The sequence below is a fragment of the Staurois parvus genome, unplaced genomic scaffold (assembly GCF_062004578.1).
Source record: "Staurois parvus isolate SC_StPar_1 unplaced genomic scaffold, SC_StPar_1.0 ptg000592l, whole genome shotgun sequence".
NCBI lineage: Eukaryota > Metazoa > Chordata > Amphibia > Anura > Ranidae > Staurois > Staurois parvus.
The window spans coordinates 311701-327363 of NW_028318388.1; the positions used below are offsets into that span (position 1 = coordinate 311701).

At 41.3% G+C, this 15663-nt stretch overlaps 1 protein-coding gene across 1 annotated transcript in view; it reads right to left on the reverse strand.

Moving 5' to 3' along the window:
- Positions 1-15663, reverse strand: part of DGKE (diacylglycerol kinase epsilon) — a 42971-nt gene that overhangs the window by 18544 nt on the left and 8764 nt on the right. The window contains exons 4-9 of the mRNA XM_089692538.1: positions 13446-13589; positions 11793-11950; positions 9924-9972; positions 8386-8499; positions 4140-4211; positions 1739-1866 (exon numbers count right to left, since the gene is read on the reverse strand). Coding sequence (XP_089548664.1) covers positions 1739-1866; positions 4140-4211; positions 8386-8499; positions 9924-9972; positions 11793-11950; positions 13446-13589 — 665 coding nt within the window. The remainder of the gene's footprint in view (positions 1-1738; positions 1867-4139; positions 4212-8385; positions 8500-9923; positions 9973-11792; positions 11951-13445; positions 13590-15663) is intronic.

The following is a 15663-nucleotide window of genomic DNA, read 5'->3' on the forward strand; positions in this document are numbered from 1 at the left end:
TCGTCACCAACGCAAAGACTGACGCAGTTATTTATTCTCCATAGGGCTTACTGTGCACCACAAAAATGATTCAGTTGGCAACATAGAGATTCACCTAACTGATCGATGTGTCAGGGTGCCACAGTGGATATTCTGCACATTATGGAAATAACCCACACTTTACCGCTATTGGCAAACAGTTTTACATATTATAAACAAAACTTACCAGACATCAATTCCTCTTGACCCACTTTTCTATATTTTAGGGGCTTATGCTGAAGAGCTGGACCCCTCCCAGAAATCATTGCTCTCATAGCTAGATTGCTTTTCCTTGTGAGGAAACTAATTGCTTCAAAATGGGGATCTCCCCTGCAACCCCAGAAGAATGGTTCACAATAGTTATTGTCATCTTACCTAGGGGCTGCCTGACTAAATGCAATAAAATATGGGATCCCTGGCTGCCCCCTTATTGCTTGTTTTTCAATGAATGTCTTAATTCTAATATGTTGTGTTCACCTGTAGTGTCGGTCATATTTGATTACAGAGAGAACAATGCTAATGTTGCTGGTGTACTTTACTAGCCAGTGATCTGGATGTGGTTTAATTATTTCACCATCAGGAATCTAAATCTTGCACAGCGTTTGTTTGTCAGATTGTTTACCTGCTACGTACACAATTGTAAGAAGTAATTATGACTATGCAGCACTGTGAATTTTGTATTGCGTTTTCTTAGTCACCCAATGGGGTTGATTTACTAAAGGCAAATAGGCTGTGCACTGCAAGTACATTGAAAGTGCAGTTGCTCTAGATGTGAGGGGAACATGCAAGGAAAAAACCCCCCCCCAAAAAACCCAGCATTTTTGCTTCCACATGATTGGATGAAAAAAATTTAGCAGAGCTTTGCCTCATTTCAGAGCTTCCCTTTGGATCTAAAGCAACTGCACTTGCAGTGCACAGTATATTTACCTTTAGTAGAGCAACGCCATTGTACCCTGAATATTGCTTACCCTTTTTATTCTTGATGCCTGATTGTTAAAGCTTCTGTTTTTTCAGTGTTGCAGAATTTACTATTGATCTAATCAATGTATATTTTTTCAACTTTCAAAAAAAGTATTTTTATATATATATATATATATATATATATATATATATATATATATATATTTAATATGTTTTAATAAATACATAACTGCATTCTTTAGTATGGTTTAAAATATCTGCCCGGAGTTCAGTTTTAATTTATTTTGAGAACTGATAACTGTGAATTGGAGAGCACTTAATTTACATCCCCATGACTGGGCATTGAAAGTCACCTTTTATAAGAGAAATACATGGACTGCCACCGCTAACCTCATCCTAAAAATGCTATTCGCCTGGTTATCATACGAAAATCCTAGCTTCTGTATTTACTCAAACCATAGAAATGCAGAAAGGATCGCCAGACCAAAACTGGATAAAAGTCCACGATCACTTCATTATAAAAAAAAAAAATTATAATAAAATAGATAACATGTTTCAGGCGCAACTTCACTTCCCCTTCATCAGGGCTACGAGAATAAGCAAAAAAAGCGATAATGATGAAACATTATGCCTAGATATGCATATGAGAATATACCACAAAATCTAGATCATCACCTTATAACAAACATGGTAAGCGATGTTCTATATTTTGTGGTATATACGTGTTTGTGTGAACCATCTTGAACTGACATAGGGTAATGTTTGTAGGATTTACACGTAGTAATGAGCAGACACTTACCGTGATAAGGGATATGGCTCATCACCCATGCCTTCCCACAACCTGCAGCCTCCTCCCCAGTAACCGATATTCAGAACTACGATCCCCTCCAGGTTAGGTAATGAGATTCTCTCTCCATCCAACTCCAGCTGCAGTTACAAAGTACAAGAGGTCAGCACACACACTTGGCAGCAAACCTGCATGAGAATGAACACAAATAAGCTTTACATCTTTGAGATACTTTCCTAAAGGCTTTTGACATTCAAAAAAATTTTCATAGAATTTTTTTTTTTTGTAGCGATGCACCTGCCCAACATCCAAGCAGCAATAATTATCAACAGGTATCATTGTGGCAAAGAAAGCGTTTATAAATCTACCCAAAATGTTATATAACGGCATTTGCCCTTTAAAGCAGATCTACTTTTTAATCCTAAAAGACCTTTACTCAAACATTCAGCCTTAAAAAGTCCTAAGGAGACTCTGTCATTACATAAAAACTGCTCCTAGATTTCTACACATGCCAGCAGTAGCCTCCATTCTGGGATGGAAGGGGGGATATGCGAGGCATTTTTCAGAGACTGTGGTATTTGTTTAAACTGGAAATGGAGGATCAACTCTGAATGTTTTACCCCCATACTCCTTTGGATAAATTAGAGAATAATTCAGATTTCTTGGTTTTCTATGCAAGAGTATTGGATCCTGTTATCCATTAATTAATGCAGAAAGATTGGCACTTAATATACCCTTTACTAGCTAACTAAAGTTAACAAAAATGCAAGCTTTCAGGATAACTTAAATCCTTTTGTGATCTAAGTTATCCTGAAAGCTCATCACTGAAACTGCAATCTTTCCAGATATTTTTCCTTATAATCTTTTGGATATGTTAGGAAGCACAAGTAGGAAACTTTAGATATTATCAATCTTTTTCTCATTTGGGGACATTCTATCCCAATATGACCTATATCTTATGATGCACTTATTGTGACTTTTTTTTTATGACAAAGTCTCTATAATAAAGAGTAAAAGGAAGACAGGAACTCCTCTTTGTCCTGTAATACTGGTGCCTGGTCAAATGATCAATGCCAAGAGATTGGTCATATTGCTCAGCTGGTGTGATTGATGGGTCATAAAGCTGCTGGGAAAAGCTGAGTACTAGGCAAGAGCCTATGGCAAAGACCACAAAAAGTACTAAAATATGACGACACTTCCAGACTCCCTGTTCACATAGGGGTTCTAAGATCGTTAAGGCGAACTTATTCGGCCTCACTGAATGTGATGGTATATATTTGCGGTTTGGAAAAAGGATCACTTTCATTGCACAGACATGCAGTCTGTTAAGGGGATCACTGTCATGGAACAATATGTTGTCCATAAAGAGGATGTCTAATAAATTATGGGAGGAAGAGAAAGGGAAAAGGAAAAGCAAAAGAGAGAGAGAGAGAGAGAGAGAGAGAAAGAGGAGAGAGAGAGCGAGAGGGGGGGGAGGGGGAGAGGAGAGAGAGGGGGAGAGAGGGGGGAGGGGAGAGAGGGGAGAGAGGGGGGGAGGGGAGAGAGAGGGGGGGGGAGAGAGAGGGGGGGGGGAGAGAGAGGGGGGAGGAGAGGGGGAGAGAGAGGGAGAGAGAGAGGGGGAGAGAGGGGAGAGAGGGGAGAGAGGGGGGAGGGGAGAGAGGGGGAGGGGGGGAGAGAGTGGGAGAGGGGGGAGAGGAGAGAGAGGGTGGAGAGAGAGGAGAGAGAGAGAGGGCGGAGAGAGAGGAGAGAGAGAGAGGGCGGAGAGAGAGGAGAGAGAGAGGGGGGGGGAGAGGAGAGAGAGAGGGGGGGGAGAGGAGAGAGAGAGGGGGGGAGAGGAGAGAGAGAGGGGGGAGGGGAGAGAGAGGGAGAGAAAGAGGAAAAGAAAAAGTAAAAGAGAAAAAGAAAGAGAAAAAGAAAAAACAAAACCGCATAAACCAGAGACTATCGCGTATTGCCATATATAGGGCACTCTCATGCACAAAGTTGTGATGACCTAAAGGGGCCTTATTTACAAAAAAAACAAAAAAACAAAATATCCAGCAAAAAGTTAGGGCTCTATTTTAATCCAGAGTGCCCAAGGATGGATGAATGTTTTTTGTTCAAGATGCTTAATTGGATTTTTAAAATCATAGCCAATGTGAAATGTTTCAGGGTTTTATTACACCTCCTCCATCAGGACTTCCATCAGATGAGAAGGTGAATTATTGGAGTAAAGTGCATAAGGCCATCATTAGTAGCATGTTAGTCTCTGTAGTGGTTAAATGTGGCCAACTCAGAAGAAAGAATTTGCACAAATACACAGCAGGCAAAGAGACATTACATGAAGCACTAAGGTTAGGGGTTTAGGTTTCTTTAGAGGATTCTGAGAAAGGTAATTTGCTCCTTAGGATCACAGTGGTTGTTGGACTCTCACCTCTACTTTTTTGTCAAGATCTTTACACTCCTGAATCAAGCAATCCTTGGTCCCATAAAATAAATACACCGCCTAAAAAACATAAAGACATATTTAAATCTGAATTCCAGACAAGAAAAAAAAACACCATTTCATTCTGTTATGTATTTAGTAAAAATTTAAATACAACAACTATAAATGCATGAATCTGTCTTGTTATCAGATTCCTGTATTCTCCTGCACTCACTGGGTTATTCAGGACTATAATGCTTTGTACAGTGCTACCTGTGATCAGTATGAACATACTCTTAACAGAAGGGAGCAGAGTGATGACCTCATCAGTGTGTTGCTTCTCGTTCTTTGTCCAATCACAGGTTGAGGGGCAAGGAGGCAATACTCAGCATTCTTTAAATGCCCAGCAAACATTTAAACTGCATCTTGTGGGAGGGAAGTTAACCACTTGCCGTCCGCCTGCTGTTTATAAACGGCAGGGCGGTGGCAGTCCAGGGGCGGGTTGCCGTTTATAAACAGCACCTGCCTTTTCTAGCTGTGCGCGCTCCCTGGGAGCGCGCAGCACCGCGATCCGGTGTCCGCTGTGTCCTCCGGACACAGTGAAACACCGATCGTCGGACGGGACCTCTGTACGAGGTCCCGATCATGTGATCACTGATTGGCCAATCAGTGATCACATGCAAAGTAGCAAGCAAGATGTCACTTGTGACATCATTGCTTACTACGTATGAAATCTGTGAATGATCACAGAGGTCACATGGTACAAGGCTATTCACAACAGCCTTGTACCATGTGACAAGCTGTGACCAATCACAGCTCACTCAGTACTTCTCAATGACTGCAAGAATGCAGACAGAGAGAAAGAGAAATGATTGCTTTTACATCCTATATGGGTGTAAAAGCAATCAGTGTAAAAAAAAAGAAAATCTTCATCACCCCCCACAAGTAGTACAGTGTCACCATGGTGACACTGTACTGCTAGGATGACAGTATGTAAAAAAAAAAAAAAAAAAAAAAAAAATATAAAAAAATAAAATAAAAGTGTAAAAAAAAAATATGTTTAAAAATTATAATTTTTGGTTATAAACTAATTTGGATTTTTTTTTTTACTAAAAAAATAACGGAATAAATTTTGGCCAAGATTTATGATGAAATATTATTTATTTGCAAAATTTTATAAAAAAATAACACTTTTTTTCAAAATTTTTGGACTTTTTCATTTACATAGCAAAAAAAATAAAATCCCAGCGGTGAATAAATACCACCAAAATAAAGCTTTATCTGTCTCAAAAAAATGGTAAAAAATTCATATGGGTACAGTGTTGCATGACCGCGCAATTATCATTCAAAGTGTGATAGCGCTGAAAGCTGAAAATTGCCCTGGACAGGAAGGGGGTAAAAGTGTCCGGACTGGAAGTGGTTAAGAAGTCTTTATTGCAGAAGAGGCACAGTATGCTTCTTCTGCAAAAACAAAATCCTTCCTGTGTTTAATTTAGTGTGCTTATTTTTACTTTATTGGCTGTTTAGTGGAAGTTACTGTACCATAGTTTTTACTTGTTCTTTATTACTATGATGTCTGTGTATGCATTTTACTTATGCTCCACTGATTGCTGCTAGTACCGGATATGTTGCGGTCTTTCTTTTCTTAGTACCTCTTATTATTTTGAGATATACTGTGCGTGCTTTGGACTGGTATGGGTACTGTTAAATTTGTATACATTTTTATAAATAAATTCTTTGCCCGATTTAAAAAAGAGAATCCTTTCTGCGCACAGTTTTTTTCATTTTAAGGCTGCAGGCCATAGACGGGTCGAAAACCGTCCGTTTAAAAAAAAAACCCCAAAAAATCGGACGTTCGATAGGCCGACATTACCACCAATGGTAAAAAGAATCATCCGATTTTCGTCCTGTCTACGGCCGGCATTTAATTACTTCTGTCCCTTGCAGAGAGCTCCGCTATTATATTTGACATGAAAAAGTATTGCGGTTGCAAAAATGTATCCATTTGTATCCATTTGAGATACAGATGTTTTATTCGGATACAAATAGATACATTGTTGCAACCGCAATACTTTTCATATAAAATATAATAGCGGACTGGAATTCTTTTTCTTCTTCCTCTTCTTTTTCTTCTTCTTGCAGGTCACGGCTCATGCGCAGATTTTTTATCGGTAAAACGATCGGCCGATTTGCCCATCATTGCCGGGAAAATCGGCCGATTTTTTTCCAACTTTACTGATAAAAAAAATGTGCCAAAACCCTGAAAAACGGCCGACCAATTAACCCACTAATGGTGTACAATTCGGTCGAAAAATCAGCCGATTTTGGACCCGTCTATGGCCTGCATTAGTTTACAATTGAAGAAAAGTCACTCTGTCAATTCAGCTTGTACAATAGTGTCTCCATTACTGAAGACGCTTTGAAGACAACACTGTCACAACTGTAAACATATGTAACTGATATTAACGCTTAAATTCGAGCAAACTGCTAAACGCACAGTTCAATGACACATTTGTTCTACTTGACAAAAGAGGTGTAATGCTGTTCAGCAATTCTAGTAATTCAGGCACACCTGCCAGGCAGCACAGTCACGTCTAAGACCTCACTCTTCAATAGTGTAGCTATATAATACAGACTGATCCAGGACCACCCCAGCTAGCTGATTGGCAATGGAAGAGTAGCAGCACACTGATGGTGCCAACCTTGTACTCACTCTTCCCACCAGGAATGATTTACAGAGACGTCTGTGCTGATCTGAGGCCCACAAACATGGTAAAACTCTCACAATTTGGCCAAAGTCAGCCAAAATCATCAAAGGAATAACCAATTTTCGATCGAAAAGGTTACTGCCCAAACAATAGGAAAAACGAAGTTTAGAGAAAGTGCAGATGAGCACCCTGCAATAAACCTGTGACTATAAAAAGCCTCAGCAAAATGGTCATCAGATCACTAAATATATCATTACATATTTCAAGATGAATAGCGCTGTAGACATTTCCATGATAAGCCTATTTATTTATTAGAGGTACTTCTATAGCGCCCTCAATTTACATAGCGCTTTACACACATTGTACATTCACATCAGTCCCTGCCCTGAAAGCAGTGTACAATCTAAGGTCCCTAACTCACATTAATACACACACATACTAGGGACAATTTAGACAGGATCCAATTAAAGTGTTACTAAACCCACAACAGAAAAATCAGTCTGTATATGCAGTAAAGCATGCTTGCTATACTCACCTAAGGGGTTAATCCTTTGCATTATGTAAAAACGCTGTTTGATTCTGACTTCTCTGATCCTCCCCTTCTTCCAGTGTCCCCCTCTTATCTCCTGATAAAACATATTGTGTGGAGACCCTCTGCACATGCTCAGTTTGGTGTGTATTGCTAGAGAGGGTTGTTTTTTTTCTTGGGAGTGCGCATGTTATCAGCACAGGGCCAATCAGCATTGTCCAGACAGAGGTCAAAGGTTATGCATCCTCCTAGAGCACAATGAAAACTCCTCCTACAAGCTTTAACCAGTGCTCTGCTGGACACTGATAGAAGTCACAAGACTGCTCTAACTGCTGATGAGAAAAGGTATTTAGCAGTTTATATTTACTAAAATAATTGCATTTCCATGTTCTGTGTACTGTTGGAGACCAGATAGAGTGAATGCAGGGTCCTGGGTTTAGTAACACTTTAAGCTACCAGCATATCTTTGAAGCGTAGGAGGAAACTGGAATACCCGGAGGAAACCCACGCAGCCACAGGGAGAACATGCAAACTCCAGGCAGTTAGTGTCATGGTTGGGATTCGAACCAACAACCCTAGTGCTGCTTGGCAGAAGTTCTAACCACTTAGCCACTGTCCTGCCCATAAGTTTTAACAGAAACCTGTCACTTCTCTAACATACTACAGCAGACATAAGCAATGAGTGGTGCATTCACATACTTTTTTTTTTATTCTCAAAAATGCTCTAACAGCATCTCAACCCATAGCACCCAATATGCAAATGTATACTTTCAGCTTCAGAGTTGGAGCTCTGCCATAGCCCTCTCTATATACAATGTGCTACACCTTTGTGTTCAATTGGGAGAGCTGCATTAAAAGTAGAGGAACAGTAAAAGTTCTCTGAGGCTGGAATTTACATTTTCTAAACATAAGCATCTCAGATATGGAAGCTCATAAAACAGGCACGTGTCAGCAACTGCATTTAAACGCATAAACATATTACCTTAGGGAACTTTTACCAGAACATTTGACAGCCTACCTTATTAACAAGCCTGCTAGAAAACAGTGAAGGGGTCTTCTCTCGGTGTGTGTGGAAGTTTAAAGCCATCAAGGCATCAGGACCTACTGAGAAGTAATTATTCATGGACAAAACCTAAAGAATCAACATACAGTAGAATGTTATTATATGGTTTTGCTTCCGAAGTATACAAATATGAAATTAAAAAAACTTTGGAATGTGCCATTTGAAAACATTACCGCAATGCATAACCTCAAAAGTTTCAACACAAACCGCAACCCTCTAAAAAAAACCCCCATCAGTCTACAGCTTGAATTTCACCCAGCAGGGCAAAGCAATAGGTTCACTGTTATGTCCGGTCCCCCAATAGTTAATATTTCCCTTCCCCTTGCTGCCTTCTGCCCTGTTCAGTCACTGAGCACAATGGAAATGTCATTACAATCAGGTATAGTGGATCATGTGACAGCACTGGTGCCTGGCTCAGTATTGTCATACAGGAGCAGGAAGACCTCGGCTGTTTGTACGTTCTGTCTGGGATTCCAGATTGAGAATACACAGAACTGCTTTTTTCACTCCAGGCAGCTGAATGGAGGCACAAGGTGAATGGACCAGCTTAACTTTTACCATCTGCTCAGAATGAATTAGAGGGCTTTGTGAAAGGTTTATCTCAAAGGCAAACCCCAGTTATCATACACAAGGCTTCATGCACGCTGGGCCTCTTCTAAATGCTTTTCTCCTTGCAGGCATCAACAGCAGGGCTCTTACTTTACTTTTCATTCAACGTGCATCAGCATCAGAGGTTGGTCATCAGCTCTGAGGAAAGGGATTTGTCCCCGAAACGCGTCAGCCATTTGACCGCACTGACAGTGAGAACACCTTGCCCGCCATTGTGGCCATTGTCATTTTTCTATGCTTTTTAGATACATGCTTCGTCTGTGAGTATGTTTTTATGATTTAATTCATACAATAAACCTTGGATAATGCACTAGGTGTGTGCGCCACCTGTTTTCTCTCTATCCAGTAGCTGAATGGAGGTACAAGGTGAATGGACCAGATTAACTTTTACCATCTGCTCAGAATGCATTAGAGGGCTTTGTGAAAGGTTTATCTCAAAGGCAAACCCCAGTTATCATACACAAGGATTCATGCACACTGGGCCTCTCCTTGCAGGAGAAAAGCATCTTCAAAAACAACCCTAAGCTGTGTTTTTTCAACGCATTTAAGCGGGTTTAGACATGGCAAGCATTTGAGCGTTTATTCATTTTACTGGCCAGAATATTAACCTATTCAGGCCACTCACTCACGCTCAAGCTCTAAAAAAAACCTAGCATTAACACACGTTTATAGGCATTAGGAATTTTTTTCTGTCAAAACTCGTCTCCTCAATGCACAAGTGATGTTTTTTTTTATCTGCTCCTAAAGGGAAAAAAAAAAAAAAAAAAAAGCTCAAAAGGCAGTTTTTTTAGCTCAAGTGTGCATATGCATGAGGTGTAAGACTCTAGTCCCTGAAATGCTGGCAAGAACAGAGCTTAGTGTACAGAAGTGAAAAAGATGATTACCTTTGGTTTTCTCAGACTGTAACCCTTGTTAGTAACCTGGACTTTCCACCTGAAAAACAGAGAATGACCCTTAGCATCACCAAAGATGTTGCTTTTTTCCCCCCACAGAGGACAGGTGATTGTGGTCTTCGCTATATTGCTATTTAAAGTATTACTAAACCCAGGACCCTGAATTCACTGTATCTGGTCTCCCAGGACCCCGCATTCACTGTATCTGGTCTCCCAGGACCCCGCACTCACTATATCTGGTCTCCCAGGACCCCGCATTCACTATATCTGGTTTTCCAGGACCCTGCATTCACTATATCTGGTGTCCCCGGACGCTGCATTCACTATATCTGGCCTCCCAGGACCCTGCATTCACTGTATCTGGTCTCCCAGGACCCTGCATTCACTATATCTGGTCTCCCAGGACCCTGCATTCACTATATCCGGTCTCCCCGGACCCTGCATTCACTGTATCCGGTCTTCCAGGACCCTGTATTCACTGTATCCGGTCTTCCAGGACCCTGCATTCACTGTATCTGGTCTCCCAGGACCCTGCATTCACTATATCTGGTCTCCCAGGACCCTGCATTCTCTATATCTGGTCTCCCAGGACCCTGCATTCATTATATCTGGTCTCCCCGGACCCTGCATTCACTATATCTGGTCTCCCAGGACCCGGAATTCACTGTATCTGGTCTCCCAGGACCCGCCATTCACTATATCTGGTCTTCTAGGACCCTGCATTCACTGTATCTGGTCTCCCAGGACCCGGCATTCACTATATTTGGTCTCCCAGGACCCTGCATTCACTATGTCTGGTCTCCCCGGACCCTGCATTCACTATATCTGGTCTCCCAGGACCCTGCATTCACTATCTGGTCTCCCACAGTACACAGAACATGGAAGTGCAATTATTTTAGTAAATATAAACCGCTAAATACCTGTTCTCATCAGCAGTTAGAGCAGTCTTGTGACTTCTATCAGTGTTCAACAGGGCACTGGTTAAAGCCTGTATGAGGAGTTTTATTTATGCTGTAGGATGTAGAATCCCTTACCTCTGTCTGGACAGCGCTGATTGGCCCTGTGCTGATCACATGCACCCTCCCAAGAACCCCCCCCCCCCAAAAAAAAAACTCTCTAGTAATACACACCAAATTGAGCATGTGTCTCCACACAATATGTCTTATCAGGAGATAAGAGGAAGGCCCTGGAGATTCCATTAAAGTGGTTTATGTATTCTGTGCATGAAGGTAAAAAAACCTGTGTGCAGCTCCCCTATCCTTTTTTTTTTTCAACCTGAGCCCGATCTTGACTCAGCGCTGCTCATCAGAGCAGCGTCTCTCTCTTTCTCCCCACTGGAGAGATGCAGCAGCAGGAGCCATTGGCTCCTGCTGCTCTCAGTCACAGCCAGTGAGGAGAGAGTGGGGGCAGGGCAAAGATGCACTCAGTGTGTCACTGGACACACAGAGCGCAGTTCAAGAGCAAACCCGTACAAGTGCCCCCATAGCAAGTAGTATACTATGGGGGCACTTGGTGGTGAGAAGGAGCCAGGAATGACGGTGGGGGAAAAAGTTAAGTATGATATGTTTGCTTTTTTTTTTTTTTTAGAAAAAAAACATCTTTTACAATCACTGAGAAATGTTTACTATTTTGTTGTGTCATTGCTGTTCTGTTGAGAGGAGTCTGGATCTCTAATGGGCTATCCTGGAAGACAACTGAATAAAAACCTGAATCCTGCAAAAAAATGGCACCTTTAACTTAATTTATAATACGATAACTCTAGAGGTGAAGTGGAAAATCCATTTTACCTAAATATACTTTAGGGGTGAATCCTCTGTGTTGCTTAAAACTCACAAAATCTCGACTGCCATATCCTCTCACCTGTCAAGCTTAACTATGTCGGCTTCCATAATATTGCGAAGTATCTGCTCTACAGGCACGTCTCCAGCATAGCCAGGCCCCCATCCTAAAGTATTAGCCAGATCATTGCCAGTTCCCAGAGGTAACACTGCTACCTGGGGAACAAAACTTTCGAGACCCTGTGAAGACACAAACACATTCATGGCAAACCGAAGATTAGGTTTATTAAAACTGATATATTAGCTTGAACACCAGAAAAATAAACACACTTGCAACCTCGAAAACCCCTATTAGAAGAAGCGCACTTACCTTTGTGGTCTCCTGTGACAAAATCAAGCATGACACTAGATATGCTCTCCCATACTTTCATAAGGAAGAAAACTACTGAGAAACACATCAAAAAGCTACCTACAATCCACTTGTGACGACCTCCATATCTTAGCTTAACCACTTCCAGACCGGACACTTTTACCCCCTTCCTGTCCAGGGCAATTTTCAGCTTTTAGCGCTATCACACTTTGAATGACAATTGCGCGGTCATGCAACACTGTACCCAAATGAATTTTTTACCATTTTTTTGAGACAGATAAAGCTTTATTTTGGTGGTATTTATTCACCGCTGGGATTTGTATTTTTTTTTGCTATGTAAATGAAATGTCCAAAAATTTTGAAAATAAGTGTTTTTTTTATAAAATTTTGCAAATAAATAATATTTCATCATAAATCTTAGCCAAAATTAATTCCATTATCTTTTTAGTAAAAAAACAAAATCCAAATTAGTTTATAACCAAAAATTATAATTTTTAAACATTTTTTTTTTACATTTTTATATTATTATTTTTTATTTTTATTTTTTTTTTTACATACTGTCACCCTAGCAGTACAGTGTCACCATGGTGACACTGTACTACTTGTGGGGGGTGATGAAGATTTTTTCTTTTTTTTTTACCCGGATTGCTTTTACATCCATATAGGATGTAAAAGCAATCATTTCTCTTTCTCTCTCTGCATTCTTGCAGTCATTGAGAAATACTGAGTGAGCTGTGATTGGTCACAGCTTGTCACATGGTACAAGGCTTTTGTGAATAGCCTTGTACCATGTGACCTCTGTGATCATTCACAGATTTCACACGTAGTAAGCAATGATGTCACAAGTGACATCTTGCTTACTAATTTGCATGTGATCACTGATTGGCCAATCAGTGATCACATGATCGGGACCTCGTACAGAGGTCCCGTCAGACGATCGGTGTTTGACTGTGTCCGGAGGACACAGCGGGCACCGGATCGCGGTGTTGCGCGCTCCTAGGGAGCGCGCACAAGCAGGGTGCGGGGAGGCCGTTTATAAACGGCCACCCGACCCTGCAGTGCCACCGTCCGGCCGTTTATATGCAACGGCCAGTCGGGAAGTGGTTAAGGACATTGATCATACTAATCTATAAAATAGATGGTTAAAGGGTAATGTACGTGGATAAATCTCATGGTGTTTTTAGATGCTTTCTATGCTAAATCTGGAAATATGCATTTTAGCTGATTTATATGAATATAAACAAAAGTGATGTGTTCATACATGGTTTTGTAATCTGTCCAATTACAATCTTATGACACCTATAAAGTTTTGGTCATTTTTTTTGTGTCCAGCCAAATACAGCAAGAGTAGTAGAAGGTTTTTACCTTTATCTTCATCTCATCCACAGCATCAAGGACCCAACCAACAGTGCCATCTCCACCACAAACCAGAACTTTGGCCGAGTTAGGTGGAAGAAGAGCACACAGTTGAAGTGCTTTGAATGGAGATGTCTTGGTCAAATCAAACACCTACAAAAGGGGCAAAGAGAGAAAATATAATATACATACAATATACATACAATCTTCGTTTTACAAATGAATGCTAAAAAACAAACATCCATACTCACCTAGCTGGATGCAGCATCGATTCGATACTGCATCTGTCCCCGCTGGCCCTAAGACTAAGAACTGAGAGATCAAGACAGCTGATTAGGGTTGCACCAGTGCAGATACTAAGCATTTGCACAAGCACTTGTACTCGTGAAAATGCTCTGATACCTAAAATCGATACCTTTGCAGTGCAATTTGAGCCCATACAAATACTAGAACCGCTAGAGCAATTGTTGTGAAGCCGAAGCAGCAATCCAGGCAAGCCACAGGGAGCCATGGGACACTTAATCTGTCAAAGGAGCTGTCAGATGTCCAGGATGCTATGGCCAATTAGAACGTGTTTCAGAGGCCAAACCATGCCTCCTTCATCAGCCTTCTGATTGGCCACAGCGTCCTAGACATGTGACCGCTCCTTTGACAGATTGAGTCTCCCACGGCATCTCCCCGTGACTTTCCTGGATTCCTGATTTGGCTTCACAGCACTTTTTCCAGTGGTTCTAGTGGGGAATTAACTTTGGACTGAGGGCTCCACATTGAGCTTGTTTTATGCCTGTCACCAGCGATGTCTGTGAGTGCAATACGGTCTAATTTTACCCCTTTTACTGAATAAACACTGCTAAACTATTGGCGCCTCTCTCCCCCCCTCCCTCTCCTCTCTTGCAGTGTGAGAAACTTCATGTGCTTTGGATAGGAATCGCACTGCACTCCTGTTCAAATCACATGCAATTCTTTGCAGTGCAATTTGAGCCCATTCATTTTGTATGAGCTCACATCGCACTGCAAAGGCATTGGTATTGGTGAGTACTTGAGAAGAAGTATCGGTACTCATACTCGCCGGTAAAAAAACAGGTATTAGTGCATCCCTACCGCTGATCACTCAGTTTTTGGTTTTCAGTGAGTAGAGACCCAGTGACTGTCACCGGCTCTCTGCTTTGCCCCTCCAGCGCTCACTTGAGTGCTGGGCAGTGGGGGCAGGAGTGGCTGGCTCAGGCTCTCGGTGACAGGACGAGCCAGCTACTGCTCAGCAATCTTGAAGTCCCAACTTTAATGTCTGGGTCTCTCCAGAGCCTGGACCTGCTCAGGGACATCAGCCAGTAGTGGGCTTTAGCTCCCCAATGGATGAAAATAGGTCACATGAGTGAAGAATGAAGTGCACTCCTTTGATCTATAGGTGAAGAAGTACCAAAAGAGCTTTGGCCATATTTCTCCTTTAATATAGTGTGCATCTGTGATAGGATTCCCACTGCGCTTTGGGCTTTCTATGAAGCAGACGTTGTTCCTCCCCAAACCCTCTCTAACCGAAATCTCCCAAAGTCATAAAGAGAAAGGGGGAGGTGTCACTGTGCTGTCTTAGTCTGGTGGATGTAGGAGGCTATCTATGCCTACCAAAAATGGATGAGGCAGTGGCAACACCAATGTGCTGGAACGTACCCAATGCTTCTGAGTATACATTATTTTTATCTTATCAATAAACAATCTATGTTCTTTGCAAGGCCAAGGTGCTTCTCTTGTTTATTTGTGCTCTCAAGTCTCTGACTGTGCAGGAGCTGAAGGCCAAGGAATACAATGAAATCAGTGAAATATCTATTTATAAGCAGAAAGTGGGTGCTATGATCTTTCCCAATTACCAGAAGCTCTGAGGTGTTGGATTTTGATAATTCACTGCTGTGTTTACAAAGCTCAATAGCTCATGTTGACATTTAAACAAATGTTTTTTTTTCCAAAAAGGAAGCAGAGAGAAGCTGGAAACATGGAAAAGGAGCCTATTTAACTATATTCATATGCTATTTTATATTTTAGTCCTGACAATAATAAAGAAACTATACACAAAGCACTATTTTATTTATTTAAGGTACTTATATAGTGCTGTCAATTTACGCAGCGCTTTACACATAAATATATTGAACATTCACATCAGTCCCTAACCCCCAAGGGGTGTACAATCTAAGGTCCCTAACTCACATTCATACATACACATATTAGGGCCAATTTA